Below are 14,830 nucleotides of genomic sequence, written 5' to 3'. Positions count from 1 at the left end.
AATGAAAACCCGGAAGCTGACGTCAACGTTTTTCCCTCACTCGGCTAGTCATAATTACGATGTAATCGATATGACGTGAACGCGGCATCAGCCTGCGCTGTGGGCCGACATCATATCTCATGCGAAACTCAAAGAAAGGACGGGAGGTGTTTCTTTAAAAGTGGGCGGGGCTTCGGCCGAGGGGCGGGCTTACAGACATCCAGTGGGAGGGCTTTCCCTGACAGGAGGAAGAAGGCTTGTGACTGGACTGGCAGCGGGATCCAACCTTCAAAAGCCGGCTGTCTTTTTCGCTGCTCCCTTTTAGAAATACTGTGGATCTGACTTATGGCTGCCAAAGGGATGAATCTGTGCAATGTGTGCTGTTTACTCCTGTATGTCATCACGGCGGTGTTTGCGGGGTAAGTGTGTCTGTGCTCGGACACAGCGGTGAAACAGCATCGCCAGCTGGTACACATGTTTCACTGTGATTGGTCTAAACCTGTTCTACATGTGTGGAGCAGCCTGACACACCGAGCTACTGGCTAATAAGCAATCCTGTTTTATTGTTATCGGATTTAACGTTTACATTCAGCTCATAGTTTTGGATGACTAGCTAGCTTAGCTTGCTAGCCTTCGAAGCAGTAGAAACTAAACCGGCTGTAGCTAGCTATGGTCCTTAGCTCCTCCAGAACTTGCCTGAGAATCGGCACAGTTTAAAGTTTTCTTCCGCTTAAAAGCAACTCAGTGATAGTTAGCTGTTCATTCAATGACACGTAGCAAACAGGAACTGCTAATGGTGAATTCGGCGTAGTTAATTTTCCAGTGTAAACATATTTAGGCTAAAAATCTGGGCTCAAATTAAAGCCCACAGCGTGCAGATGGCTGGCTAAAAGTAACAGCAGTGTTAGCTACAGCTCCAGGTGCCTCTGCGTAACCTCTCTCATCTTCCATCTTTCATGTAGGCGAGATTTCTACAAGATCTTGGGGGTGAGCAAGAGCGCATCAGTCAGGGACATCAAGAAGGCCTACAGAAAGCTGGCTCTCCAGTTACACCCGGACCGAAACCAGGACGACCCAAAAGCTCAAGACAAGTTTGCAGACCTTGGTGCAGCTTATGAGGTGGGTGTAAACTGTAGCTGTCGTTGTTGTGCTGGTGTCAGTGATAAGTGAAGGAGGGGTCGTTTATTTTCCCTTAGAAAGGTCGTTGTATTTTACTTAACTGACAGGAAACCGTGTTGCAGCTTTTGTTTGGGAAACAGCACCGATACAAAAGTCTTTTGTACGCTGGCTATTTGGTTGTTGTTAGAAACGGTACTGCCGCTGTGATTGGTCGACTAGACTGTGTGGCTGCATCTGATTGGCTGTTACGCTGCTCAGCTGGCACTCAGTAAAGCCAGACGTGGATCTGTGGGAGTGGATCTATAAACTGTTTAAATGTCAGTGTGACACTTCATTTAAATATTTGTTAGCAGTATGTAAACGTTTAATAAAAACGGGATAATGTAGTTATCAGCTGTTATAAAGGCATTTTAAGTGTGTATGTACTATAATACAGTGTAGTATAGTGCATTATATTACCAGTATATATGGGTTATAGTCCCTATTTATATTTATAGTTTATTTAGTATATTTAGTTATCATGCAGAATTAAGCATTTATTGCATTGATTGTTATTTACCTGCCTCATTGTTTTTGTGATTTATGTGAAGCACCTGCTGCAACAGGGCAATTTCCCCATGGGATTAATAAAGTGCCCTACCTACATACCTACATACTTAGTTTCTTAGTACTTCACATACATCACAGCCACGGGTTACTCATAAGTGGCAGCTGTTTTATAAACACATAATAAATGACAACATAGTAAAATACAGTATGACTTACACTTCTACAGTTGTATGTAAAAGTTTGTCCAAATTACACATTTTGTTGATTTTTGAAGTTCAGCAAAGAGACTAGATTAAAAAAAGAAACTTTCTTCAAATGTTAGTGCATGGGGGTGGAAACATGATTCTTTGTGGTTGTGTAGCAGCCAGTGATGTGTGTTTGGTAATATTCGTGTGTAGAATTGCATTTGGTCGTGTTCTGGTTCCGCACGCTGCTTGAAATGAGTTAAAAACGCTTTAGATTTTGGTTGTTCTGTGACTAAGCTGGTGTTTTTAATTGTAGGTGCTCTCAGATGAGGAGAAGAGGAAACAATATGACGCGTACGGAGAAGATGGGCTCAAAGAAGGTCACCACAGCTCACACAACGACATCTTCTCCAGGTTGGTGTCATTAGCTCAGGTGGTTTTCTACAGGACTGATGGGCAGTGGGAGAGTTCACTTTAGCAGCTAAATGTCTAATGTAAGGTCAACTTAAAGGGCTGGTCCACCCAAAACACAAAAGCAAATTCAAACATCTAGCCCTGCAGATAATTTGGTCACATTTTCCCACATTTTGAGAGATCATATGTGAGTCTATTGATGTCACTCCTTCCCTCCCTCTGTAGCTTCTTTGGGGATTTTGGGTTCATGTTTGGAGGCAACCGACAGCAACAGGACAGGAACATTCCCAGAGGAAATGACATAATACTAGACCTGGAGGTCACGCTGGAAGAGGTGTACTCCGGGAACTTTGTGGAGGTAAGGAGAAAATCCAGTTCTCTGAATCAACAATTATTATAACGCAAAAATGTAATTAGTTACAATTGTTTGTGTGTGTGTGAAAGAAAGACTTAATTTCAGATCATTTAAGTTCTCACACTGCAGATCTTGTTGATCCATCATACAGGTTGTGCGTAACAAGCCTGTAGCTAAAGAGGCTCCTGGTAAGAGGAAGTGCAACTGCAGACAGGAAATGAGGACGACGCAGCTCGGACCTGGACGCTTCCAGATGACCCAGGAGACGGTGTGCGACGAGTGTCCCAATGTAAAGTAAGCGACTGCTCGTGGTGAAACTCCTGTTCCTGCTGGGAGCACGCAACACACCTGACGACTGATTTTACACACTGTGGAGAATCTATATCACTTGACTTCAGGGCTGAACAATTAATTGCAATATTAATCGAAAACACAATACGGCCAAGTGCAAAATCCAAGTCACAGGAGCTGCAGTATTTTTCAGTGAAGTGAGTTTTACGTCTTCACCGTGTTCCTGACTCCACTATTAAATAAGGATGACTCATTCACACCCATTTGTCAGTTTATTAGTAGCTAAATCTGATGCAGTCTAATCCAACAGTCCTGGAATGAATCCTCCTTCATGAAGGTTATAATGTTCAGTTTTTGTTGAAACTGATTTGGAGCTATAAATAGCCACAGCTCTGTGAAACAGTCGCGTGTAATGACAGCTGCCGTTGTTGGAGAACCTCACAGACACGACACAGTCAGTGAAACTGGTCTGATGATCAGTGGAGCAGCCAGACGTATTGATAAGCAAACAGATACTCGCGGGCTCGTCTGCATCCGTTTATAGTGAACAGTTCCACGATGATTGAGATTTATAGATCAGAAGCAGGCGTACATGGAGTGATGGTTGTATACGTTTCTGTTTTTGTGTGTATATAGTTCTTTAGTTGCATCTGGCCACTGTTAACAACAGAAAAGTTATTATTTACTTTATCAGTTTAACCCTCTTTAGTGTAGTTGGAGTAAGCTTTGTAATTCTGAGTATTGTTGCTATGGCAATCCAGCAGCCCACACACACTGATTTCAGAATGATGTTGGCCTTTTATACAAACCTAACTGACATCTACTGTCCCGGCCAATCACAAACAAGTATTTTTATGACCATTGTTTAACACAGTAACTTAAAAATATTAGATTTTCACGATTTAGAACATTAGCTGCACATGCCAAGGAAAACATCCACAGTCAGTCTTCACTGTGTTCCTGATTCAACTATAACAAATTAGGATCATTTATTAGATTATTTATTGGATCGATCAGCCTGCAGTAAATCCTCCTTCATGAAGGTTTTAATGTTTTTGTGGAAGCTGTTTTGTGTTGATTCAACAGTACGATCATGTTGGAGGCTGCAGTTTGTAGTTGCAGCAGGTGTACCTAATAAACTGGCAGCTGTGTGTATATTAGAGGTGGCTACTCACAACACGTTTTCCATGATGTCTTCTCAACCACAGGCTGGTGAATGAAGAGAGAACCTTGGAGGTAGAAATTGAACAGGGAGTGAGAGATGAGATGGAGTACCCTTTCATCGGAGAAGGTGAGTTTACACGGAGCCGAATGTCAATTAAATTAGTTTGTTGTTATTATATTACCTGGTCTTACTGTCTCGTGTGTGACCACAGGGGAACCTCACATCGATGGCGAGCCTGGAGATCTGCGCTTCCGCATCAAAGTGTTGAAGTATGAACAAGATTTTTTAATTACTGCTGTTGTGTGTCTGTCACGTAGGACATATTAGTCAGGATTTGATTAGTGAGATACTAACGGGGCTTTTCTCTGTAGACATCCCGTGTTTGAGCGCAGAGGAGATGACCTGTACACCAACGTCACCATCTCCCTGGTGGAGGCTCTGGTCGGCTTTGAGATGGACATCGTACATTTGGACGGACACAAGGTTCAGCACAAACATGTTCTTTTTACAGAGCTGCTCTAAAAGTTTTCTTTACAGTTTTCAAAACAAAAACAAAAACAAAACTATATTTGAAGTTTCATTTTATCAAAACAAAGAGGAGTTTGTGATTGAATGTTCCAGTTGAATTGAATAGTTGCATCTTTCTTTGCCCGACAGGTCCACATAGTGAGAGACAAGATCACTAAACCTGGTGCTCGCATGTGGAAGAAGGGAGAAGGTCTCCCAAACTTTGACAACATCAACATCCGGGGTTCCCTCATCATCACCTTCGACGTGGAGTTCCCTCAGACGCAGCTCGATGACCAGCAGAAAGACGGTGAGCACGGAGGAAGTGACGGAGGAGGTGCTGAGACGTTTGCTCTGAAAGGATCAGTGTTGGGAAAAGTTACTTTACTTCATAACTCAAGCAGGGAGGAAAGACAAGGAGGATACTATAGGTGCATTACAGTGTTTTAAATGTAAAGTTCCACATTGGAGCTAAACGTCCGAGTTAACATCAGTGTTTTAAAAGGAGTAAGACGCTGTTTTAAAGTCGACAGATTAATTTCCCAAAGAGAAATGCCAGGAAAGTTGGAGTTGTAAACAAACCCATTAATAAACACTTGCACCTGTTTATAACCACATTATAACTTGTTATGAACCATTCATAATGTTATACTGCATATCAATAGTTAATAGGAAGAGTTCAAATTAAGTGTTACCAAAAAGACAATAGATTTGTGACTTGGTCATAGACTTCTGCCAATATACGATAATATCGCAATATTTCCCATAATATGCAATATTTTTTATATTTCAATTCTTTTTAACCAGACTTTATAATAATTATGCCTTATTAAAAAAGTAACTGAGACATATATACATTTATACAATAATACAATAGTGTAATTATATTTTAACCCCCAAACAAACCCCCTTTTTTTTTTGAGATGTTGTTGTTTACAGTTGTGATTGTGTTGCAGGTATCAGGAATCTTCTGAAGCAGGGCTCTGTACAGAAGGTTTACAATGGACTACAAGGATACTAACACACCAACAGACACAACCTGGACTGAGTTATCTGCCACACACACACACACATACACACACACACACACACTCTCACTCTCACAACATGTTCAATCAACAGGAGCGTGCTCCATAATTCTGGCCAGGGTGTATTTATTATTTTCAGATTGTTCTCAGGATGGCTTGAACCCAATTTTGGTTTTTACTTTTTAATGTTCCACATCTTGTCAGCAGTGGCACGAATTGCAGATGTTTTATTTTGAAAATGTACAAATGGAAAAGATGCCATGTCTTTGTTGTACTTTCTACCCCCCCCCCCTTTGTTTATTCTAAAAAAACCAAATTCACCTGTTTATACCTGAGTGAAGCGTTTAGATCAAACACTGTCGACACTCACTCACTACATCTGCTGAACGTCAGAAGAAGAAGAAGAAGAAGAAAGTCCACTTCCAACATTTGAACAATTTTCAACCTGTGGAAGACCAGAAGATTCTCCATTTGGTCCTTTTATTTTATTTGTTTCTTTTCTTTTGTTTTAAATGAGTTTCATGAATGTAACAGCTCCACCTGTCGAGTGATGCTCTGGTCAGATTCCTGTTCAATAAGACTTTGTAAATAGGGAAGAACAAAGCTCATCTGTTTGTTGTGTTTTAGTTTTCCTAATTTATGTTGGCTCTTCCTCGTCTGTTTGCATTTGCCGCGTTGTGACGGGAGAGCTGTCCTCACTGCACACACCCCCCCCCCCCCCCCCCCCACGCTCGCTGTGACAAGAGTTGACCTCTTAGATCAAACAGTGAAGTTTTATTATTTCGGAGGAACGGTGGTTTACACCTCCTCCAGCACCACTAGACTCTCTCCCTGTCTGGGCTCAACACCTCCAACTCAAAGGGACTTCACACCATCACGTATCAGCATCCCTGTTGGTATCTGCTGGCTGGTTTGGTTTATAACAATGTGGTTTTAGGGTTTTCCCTCCTCTCTGTTTCTACTGTCGACTGTAACGCTGCCTCACAATTTTATGAGAGAGTCCCGGCCTTAATGTGAACGACTTGGCCATTTTTACTGAGTGTTCTAGGGGATAATGTACTTTTGACTGACAAAATAAATAAAGATTTCTACAAAGTCTGGTGAGATGTCGTACCGCAAATTCACCAGTAGAGGACAGCAGAGTCTAGTTAATGGTTAATGTGTAAGTAACCCTTGACCTCTAGCTGCAGTGAGTGTCACGAGAGGAGGTGAGGTAGCGCGGTCAGCACGAAGCCTGAGATCTTTAACTCACAGTAAAAACTAATTATTTTCAATTTGTATAATTAAGAGAATTAGGATTCATTATTTGTGGTTATTGGTGAGTTCATGTATTTTTCTTGGCCAGTGAAACACAACACAAACACTCTGACTGTAGTGTCGATTTCAATTCAGTTCACAATCAGGAACAGCTGTGTACACTGTTGATTGTTATGGTGGAAAATAATAATAGACAACAACAACAAACGTTTTTGGAAAATAGACAATTTTCCAAAGAGCTGTTACAGGGTTACGACTCAGAACTAGTGATGATTAAACTTGTATTAGGAGATTTATTTCAACACTTCTGGGCAGCACAACAAACTATAAACACAACACTGAAAGATTATCACCTTATAGAGCTTAAGTTAAATGTCTATTCACATATCCAGCAGACACAGAGCAACATTAGCATTCATTTAGTATTCACTCTCTCTCCTCTCCTTGTTCTGAATAGGGGAATATTTGGCCCTGTAGCTGCTAAATGCTTCGCTGTGATCACTGACGAGTTGCTAACGTAACGTATAGACGATCTTAGTCTACAGTCTGGTGCTGGACTGTACAAAGTTGTTTTTAGAGCCTTTTCTCTGCTGACAGCTTCCTGCTGGAGCCTGAAACCAGGCTGATGATAGAAGAGAGAGTGAACTAAAACTGCAAAGCTGTGGTCGGTAAAACAGCAGCAAAGCTCAGATCGACTCACTGTACACAAACGTCTCAGCAGGCAAACACAGCCAGTGACTCGCTGCTGCAGCATTTAGCTGTATGAAATATTGATGAGTGCAGCTTAGAGAATACATGATGTCAGTGAAGGTGCAGAACATGTGTGTGTGGTCCATGTGATAGTGGGACGACCCCAAACACACACTGACCCTGTGACCCCACAGTGGGTTTCACTGCTCTGTCCGGTGAGGAGTTCAGTGTCGCAAACATCAGGCACGCCTCACGATCGCTGGCCCCAACACACACACACACACACACACACACACACGCACACACACACACCTTGTGGGTGGAAGGTTGTCGGGGAGTCAGTCTGCATGGGTGGGGCAGGGGATGTCCACAGAAACATATTCATGATGGTTAGTTTATAGTGCGGTGAATGGTGTACACATCTGCCCACCAGTGTGTGTGTGTGTGTGTGTGTGTGTGTGTGTGTGTGTGTGTCTTTGTAATAATCTCTCACTAGAAATTTAGAAATTGCATGTGTGTGTATCGTGCATATAATACGTGCTTGTGTGTGTGTGTGTGTGTGTGTGTGTGTGTGTGGTCAGTCTGTGTGTATAATGAACTCCCACAGAGATAGCAGGACTGTGGTGAAGGGAGTTTCCTCCCGGCCCACCACACATCCCTCAGTCATTTTCAGACTGACGAGGCTGAGGAGACGAGAAGAGGAGCTTTGTGATGCAGCTCAGATAAAACCTCTCAGCTCCAGCTGTTACACCCTGACAGGAACACTGACACCCAGACCTCCTCAGGCCATCACAGCACACAAAGCTAAAGTCTGAGAAGGAGCTGGATCGCTCAGTTCTGTAAAGAGACCCACAACTACATGTAGGTCCATGGACGTATTGTGGGACAACAGACCCATGAGCGGAGACATGTAACGGGCCCCCGCCTCCTCCACAGGAGCAAGACAAACAAACTGAAGGAGACACTTCGCTTTGTGGTTGTCTTGCATCTCTTGTGTTGTTTTGTTGTCTTTTTGCAGTCAGTTTGTGTCTCTTTGCAGTCAGTTTGTGTCTCTAGTCAGTTTGTGTCTCTTTGCAGTCAGTTTGTGTCTCTAGTCAGTTTGTGTCTCTAGTCAGTTTGTGTCTCTAGTCAGTTTGTGTCTCTTCGTAGTCAACAAAAAGCGTTAACTGTCACCACAGAAACAGAGTCACAGGCTCAGGGTCTCTAGTCAGTCGGGGGCCCCTGAGTCAATGCCTCATTGGCCTTTAAACTTATGTTATTATTTATTACACAAAGAGAATGTATTTCAAGAGAGATAGCTCACATTTCCAATTTCAGGACTCAGCACTTAAAGCACAATAAGATGTTCATGTGCTTCAACACGGTTCAGCTCATGTAAGTCACTGTGAGAATCTGAGGGTCTGATCAGGGTGAACACTGTAAACTGTACATGGTGACTGTATGTGACCCTCCCTGTGAGATGTGGTTCTGAGAAGAGTTACGTCGGGGATTTACATCATCCACAAATAATATCTCCCAACCACTTGTAATTACAAATTGTAGAGCACATGAGGGCAGCATTGCCTCTTCAATCACATCCCTCCCTAAATCACTTTTTATTACCCAGAACACTCACCAGAGGTCTGCGTAGTTTGTATCTATGTGTGTAATATGAGTATGAGTGTGAGTGTGTGTGTGTGTGTGTGTGTGTGTGTGTGTGTGTGTGTGTGCAGGAGCCTGCACGCCTGCACTTGCCAGTTGTTGATGCAGATAAGCACAGGGATCACACTTGACCCTGAGAGTAATGACTTGTAAGCGTAGCTGCAGGGTTAAGAGAGGCACAGGCTAAAGGAGGGCTAATTGAGCAATCTGTGTGTGTGTGTGTGTGTGTGTGTGTGTGTGTGTGTGTGTGTGTGTGTGTGTGCGGTGGCGCCAATGGGTGTTTTGACCTGCTCTGACTCGGCAGTGTGCTTGGTTAATGGTGCCTGACCTGTCAGACGCAGGGTTTGTAGAGAGCACAGCTCCAGCACGACACCGGATCCTGACTCAATGCTGAACATAAAAATGTTGCAGTCGCTTCCCAAAGAAAATTATTCCACTTTTGACAAAATTTCAAAACATAAAATATAAATTCTTGATATCTTCTAGGAAGAATGACAACAGACCGGAGCATTAACACCTGTTATGATTTAATGTGAAGGCTCCACAGTTTGCAACACACACAGATGGGTGAGGGCATTTTACTTTTTCTTAAGGACTAAAACCAAAACACAATTAAACTGAATCATATCTGACAGCTGATTTCATGTATAGAAATTATACAAATTATTTTGTGAAAGACAAACCCACCTTCAAGAGGAAACAACTGCTCAAATTACGTATTATTTGGAAGCCTGAGCTGTGTATGAAATTAAATATTTTACACTGTTTGAATTAACTAACACAAGAGGATGATGCTTGATGACTCTTCCCCTGTTTGATTGTATTCATTCCTTGATTTTCTTTTGGCAAACTAAATTCTCTTTCCATGAAAACAAAAATAAATCATTCAGACTTTTCTTTCCTTGCACGTGAAGGTGTGTGAAAGATCCTGCAGATGATTTTTGTTGCGTAATCACCAAACGCAGAGAATACGCTTCTGTTATAAAACTGAGACCTTTAATGAGCAGGCAGGAAATTGAAAACGTCACCATCGTGAAGTTGTGACAAATCTGGGTTGAATTTTATGTGACTGAGCCAAGCAGGGCACAGACTGACAGCTCACCTCCTTCCCTCAAAGAGCAGCAGCAGCAAGGATGAACTCAACAGACGACAAATGTGTGTGTAGTTATCAATGCAGTCGAGCGCCAACACATGCCAAGGCCAGGGAGGACAGTAGGAGGGGGGCGAGGAGGGAAAAAAAAAAACTGACTCTGCCCGAAATAAGAAATGTTGACGGACAAAGCCTACAATTTGTGGGATCTGAGCATAAAGCAAACAAAGGGCAGCTTTTGTAAGGAATAATGCATGTCAGCCGTATCCTTATCCCGCCACGGCTTTGAACACTGCTGGGGACGTCCATTGCTCCACTGTGTATGTCGTGTTGCTATATTAAAGCCAGTCACCTCAAAGGGAAAAGCCTCAACTATTCAACAATTGAATGGTGGGGCTCTCATTATGGCCAATGTGGGCAGGAAAAAGTGGCTTTGGGGGTTTTCAGTTCAGCGACTTAAAGCCCTCCTGTTAGCTAGGACGAGCTGCTGTTTATCCCAATGCCTTTCTGGGGGCTAAACATAGTCAACTGTCATTATGGATCTCACTCTCTCTCCTTCTCTGTCTGTCTCTCTCTCTCTCTCTCCAGTCCTCCCTCTCACTAACATTTATTTATTTCTCTCCCAATTTTGTCATCTAATGACCCGTGTTGTGTTGTTGTTTGAAGGGGGCCGATGGCTCTCCGGTCTCCCACATCCTGAGGAAGAGAAGGGGTGTCTGGAGGGCGAGCGCAGGACAAGCAGTGCAGCAGACCACCTATATGGATGAAAGCCACAACGCCTATGTTGCATAGGCAACAGACAGGCGGCGGGGCTGCGCTGTACATGCCGTGGTTGTATGTTACAGCGGTCTGTATATGTGCTCTATATGCCCTCCAGTAATCCTTCATAAAAAACCCCCAGTTTCACAGTTGTCCTTTACGAAAGCTTTTTTATTCCGCCCATCGGTGTCAGGGGCCCGGACGGTTGGCAGAGCAGCTTCCCAGCAGTTCCAGGGCCACGTGAATGGGGCCATATTAGAAAAAGTGTATGCACAGTATATGAAATGATGTAAATATGTATTAGCGGGAGTGGGGGTCAGGAGAGTACGTGGTGGAGTACAGAGGAGACTGGGGGCGAGGTGAAAGCGGTCTTTGTGTTTAGAGCAGAGCCCTCTGGTGGACCCTCCCCTCGGCGCGGGGTTGCCCAGGCCCTGTGGTGGCGGATCACAGTTAATAACTGTGCAGCGGGCTGTCAGAGGCACTTAGCCTGACGCTGGGCAGGCCGGGCCAGGCCCGGGCCCGCATACACAGCCGCCTCTGCCTCCTGAGCATGGACCAAAGCACTCAGCCATGAAGGAGAAGAGAGAGAGAGGGAGAGAGACTTCTACATTGATAGAGATTGGAGAAGATGGGGACGTGAATGAAACGAAACAAATAGGAATATTACAGAAAAACATTCAGTGTGTGTGTGGATCCTTTTTTTAATGTCTAACAGGCATGAAGAGGGTAAATAACTGGGACAAGGCCAAGTTTCCCAGACTGAGCTCAGCCAACTGTAAAGCAGGAGGAGCGCTCAGTCCAGTATCCAGCTTAAAGGATAGCGCCACATTTTTTATCTTAAAACAATACTCACATGCACATATGCGCCTCGTAGCAGTTTGTGGTCGCTGTGATTGTTGCTCCTGTCCGTACTGGCCATGACGAGTTCCCTTCCATACGCGATTCCACTCCGAGTGACGAGTGACAAAATCCGCAATCCTTGTTTTGTGCAAGAGCTTAACCTAATATGAGGCCTCAGAGTTAATCAAATCAAGTCGGTATCTTCCAAAGTTATGGTTCTTTTAGTGCAAAAAATCCGTCTTTGTGCTTCGATCTCTCGACTGCAGCTCAACAAGAAATCAGTCTGTGGAAACACAAAGAGGGAATTTGGTGCTAAATAGCTTGTGGTTGAAATTTTTAATGCTTTTTTTTTGCACAAGAAGGACTGTGGATGTGTCCCCTATCGCTTACATTGGAGTTGTGTAAGGTATGGACATTAGGAACAACTACAGCAACTAAAAATGTTTTAATGCACTCATATGGATATGAACAAATATGAGATTATCCTTTAATCAATGGAGGAAACACATATACATCACAGCTGGTTGGTTAACGCTACAAAACCCCCAACCGAAGCTCATCTAACGCAGAGGGACCACAGCACCGACTCCAGTCATCAGCACCAGACGTTATCTGACCCTCAACAAAGTCCCTCCACAAACTCTTATCTGATCCCCTGCTTGTAAAGCTCGCACTGCAAATGAGGACTGTCGTGGGAATCGACCAGCGAAGACTCGTCTGATCTTGAGTGGCGTTTCATTCCCGTGCCAAACAATACTTGTGCACAAAGTGCCCTGTCTGCCTGTGAACTCCAAAGTCCAGCTCATCCCTGTTGACTAGATTAGATAACCTGGTTTTAAAGGCAGGGGTACTGTTTGCTCAGTGACTCGTCTCTGCCCTAATAGCATCTGATCTAATGGGAGATTGCAGGCTGCTTGTTGACAGTGCAGACCTACACAGCGTCATGGCAATGGCCAAACAACACAGGGAAACAAAGCAGAGGCCGAGCTTTAGTACCTGTAATTACTGGATAAATATCAACTCCTTTGCTTAAAACCAGCAATAAATATTATATACTGCCTTAATTACAGCTATTATATTGTCCGTATTGCTTAAAATATGAAGGGTTCATGGAGACTGGACTATGGTGGGTTGCTATCTTACTTTATTTGGGTTCATTCATTTATCAGTTGTATGTCATAACAAGGAATATAACACTGTTGCACATTGAATAAAAAGCAGAGCCAAAACATCTGTACACTTTCAATGAACTAAATAAAATAAAAAAGTGGTATTTATTTAGGTGTGCAAACCCAAACTTTTTGTACTTTTTGGACTCCGACTTTAAAGAGGATATTTGTAAGATTTCTCTTCTGCAGAACGTGGCTTGTTGCCGGGAGCGGGTGGTGATGATTGTTGCTTTGACAAGAGCTTCAACCATCTTTGTGTCGAGACAAGAGGTTATAATACGTCCTCTGAGCAGCGCCACGTCTCAGGGCAGATTTGAGGCAAAGTAACAAGACAGGCCGGAGCTAGCTGGTTAGCATGCTAACTTCAGTAGAAGAAAAGACGTGATAGAGACAAGAGTTAACACTGGCGTTGCTTTCCACCTCTGGAGACAGATGTTGGTGAGTAGAGGAATGAAGTTTGATGCTGAACTCACATCGTTTCTTCTAGACTGGTAATTAAGCAGCTGCTAATGCTAACGTTAGCTACGTAGCAACAGCAAAAACTTGAGCGCATTTATTTTTCCATCAGGTAACTAATTTCTGCAACCAGATTTGTCAGTAGATACAATATCAATCAAGTGACAGATTTAAACCTGCAGTTGTTTTTTGGCCACTTGGTGGCAGCAGAAACACAAAAACTCACATCACATTTTAAAGGAACAGTTTGACACACATTTATTAGCTCTCTTGTGCAGCTCTAGTAAATATGAAGCTGCAGTCAACAGCCGTTTAGCTTTAGCTTTGCCTAGCATAAAAACTGGAAATAAGGGGAAGACAATCCACCTCCCATTACCTCTAAAACTTATATCTCATTTGTACATTATATAATTGTGTTGTATTTGTACTCTGCAGACACAAGAGTGGTAACAATATTCTTGTGTAACTTTTGGCAAGAAAACCAGCAGCTGAATACTTCATAAAGCAGCATTAGCATTAATTCTGAGTCTTGTTTCTGGCCACCACAAACTCTCTTTTAGCTGTTTTTGGTCTGAACCAACTCCTCTTGGAGTTTAATATCTGACTCTTTAGTTGCTAAATGCTCAAATGTTCAGCTGGTAGTTTCTCACTTTGTCTGTCTGTTGTTGGTTTAAAGCTTTTACGCTGAAAAGAGCTGCTGCTGCTGCTGCGGGTGAAAACAAGATTGATGAAAGCGGTAGGGGCGAGCCAAAGCGGTGAAGTTGTGGGGCGGGAAACCAAAATAATGAGCTGAAAGACACACACAAAAAAAGCTGGGAGGAACCGCAGGGCGATAATTCTCTGTAGGTTCATCACTACAAGCAAAGCTTTTCACATACAAGCAGCTATGTGATCCATTGTTGATCCAATGAAATATTGATTACAGCCGCTTTAAATTAAACAACTTTGCACTGGCGACGTGAATGTGAAACATAATTCAAAGCTTACCTGTTCCTTCCAGTGTGCGTATAGTTTCAGTGTGAGAGAGAGGGAGGGTAAGTGGTTCTGTTGCTGGCGTCTCTGGCGCTCTGTTTAAATCATCACTTCCTGTTCTCAATCCCCACGTCTGCTTATCCATCATTTCATAAGCATGCATGCATGTGTGTGTGTGTGCGTGTTGATACACTCGGGGTCCTATTGCACCTACTCCAGCCTCCCCTGGGTGGTGGCGGCGGTGGGCAGAAAAGGGGGCTGCTCCTTCAAGACACCCCTCAAATTATGGCCTAATCAGTTAGCCCCAAGAGCAGCTCCCAGACAGACAGACAGACCCCCAGGCCTACAGCAGCCTCATCTCACC

The 14,830-nt window shown here is 43.4% G+C and overlaps 1 protein-coding gene across 1 annotated transcript; it reads left to right on the top strand.

Moving 5' to 3' along the window:
• The first annotated feature begins 208 nt into the window (after positions 1–208).
• On the top strand, positions 209–6,687 carry dnajb11 (DnaJ heat shock protein family (Hsp40) member B11). Its single transcript, XM_023412502.2, has 10 exons — positions 209–398; positions 942–1,098; positions 2,149–2,246; positions 2,472–2,604; positions 2,753–2,895; positions 4,101–4,183; positions 4,269–4,326; positions 4,429–4,540; positions 4,715–4,874; positions 5,521–6,687. Exons 1-10 carry the CDS (start codon positions 325–327, stop codon positions 5,583–5,585), a joined length of 1,083 nt encoding a protein of 360 aa, XP_023268270.1. The 5' UTR covers positions 209–324; the 3' UTR covers positions 5,586–6,687.
• The last annotated feature ends 8,143 nt before the right edge of the window (positions 6,688–14,830 follow it).

The sequence above is a fragment of the Seriola lalandi genome, unplaced genomic scaffold (genome assembly GCF_002814215.2).
Source record: "Seriola lalandi dorsalis isolate HSWRI2012SDOR001 ecotype SW California unplaced genomic scaffold, Sedor1 jcf7180002054482, whole genome shotgun sequence".
NCBI lineage: Eukaryota > Metazoa > Chordata > Actinopteri > Carangiformes > Carangidae > Seriola > Seriola lalandi.
This window is presented reverse-complemented; position numbering and strand designations above follow the sequence as displayed.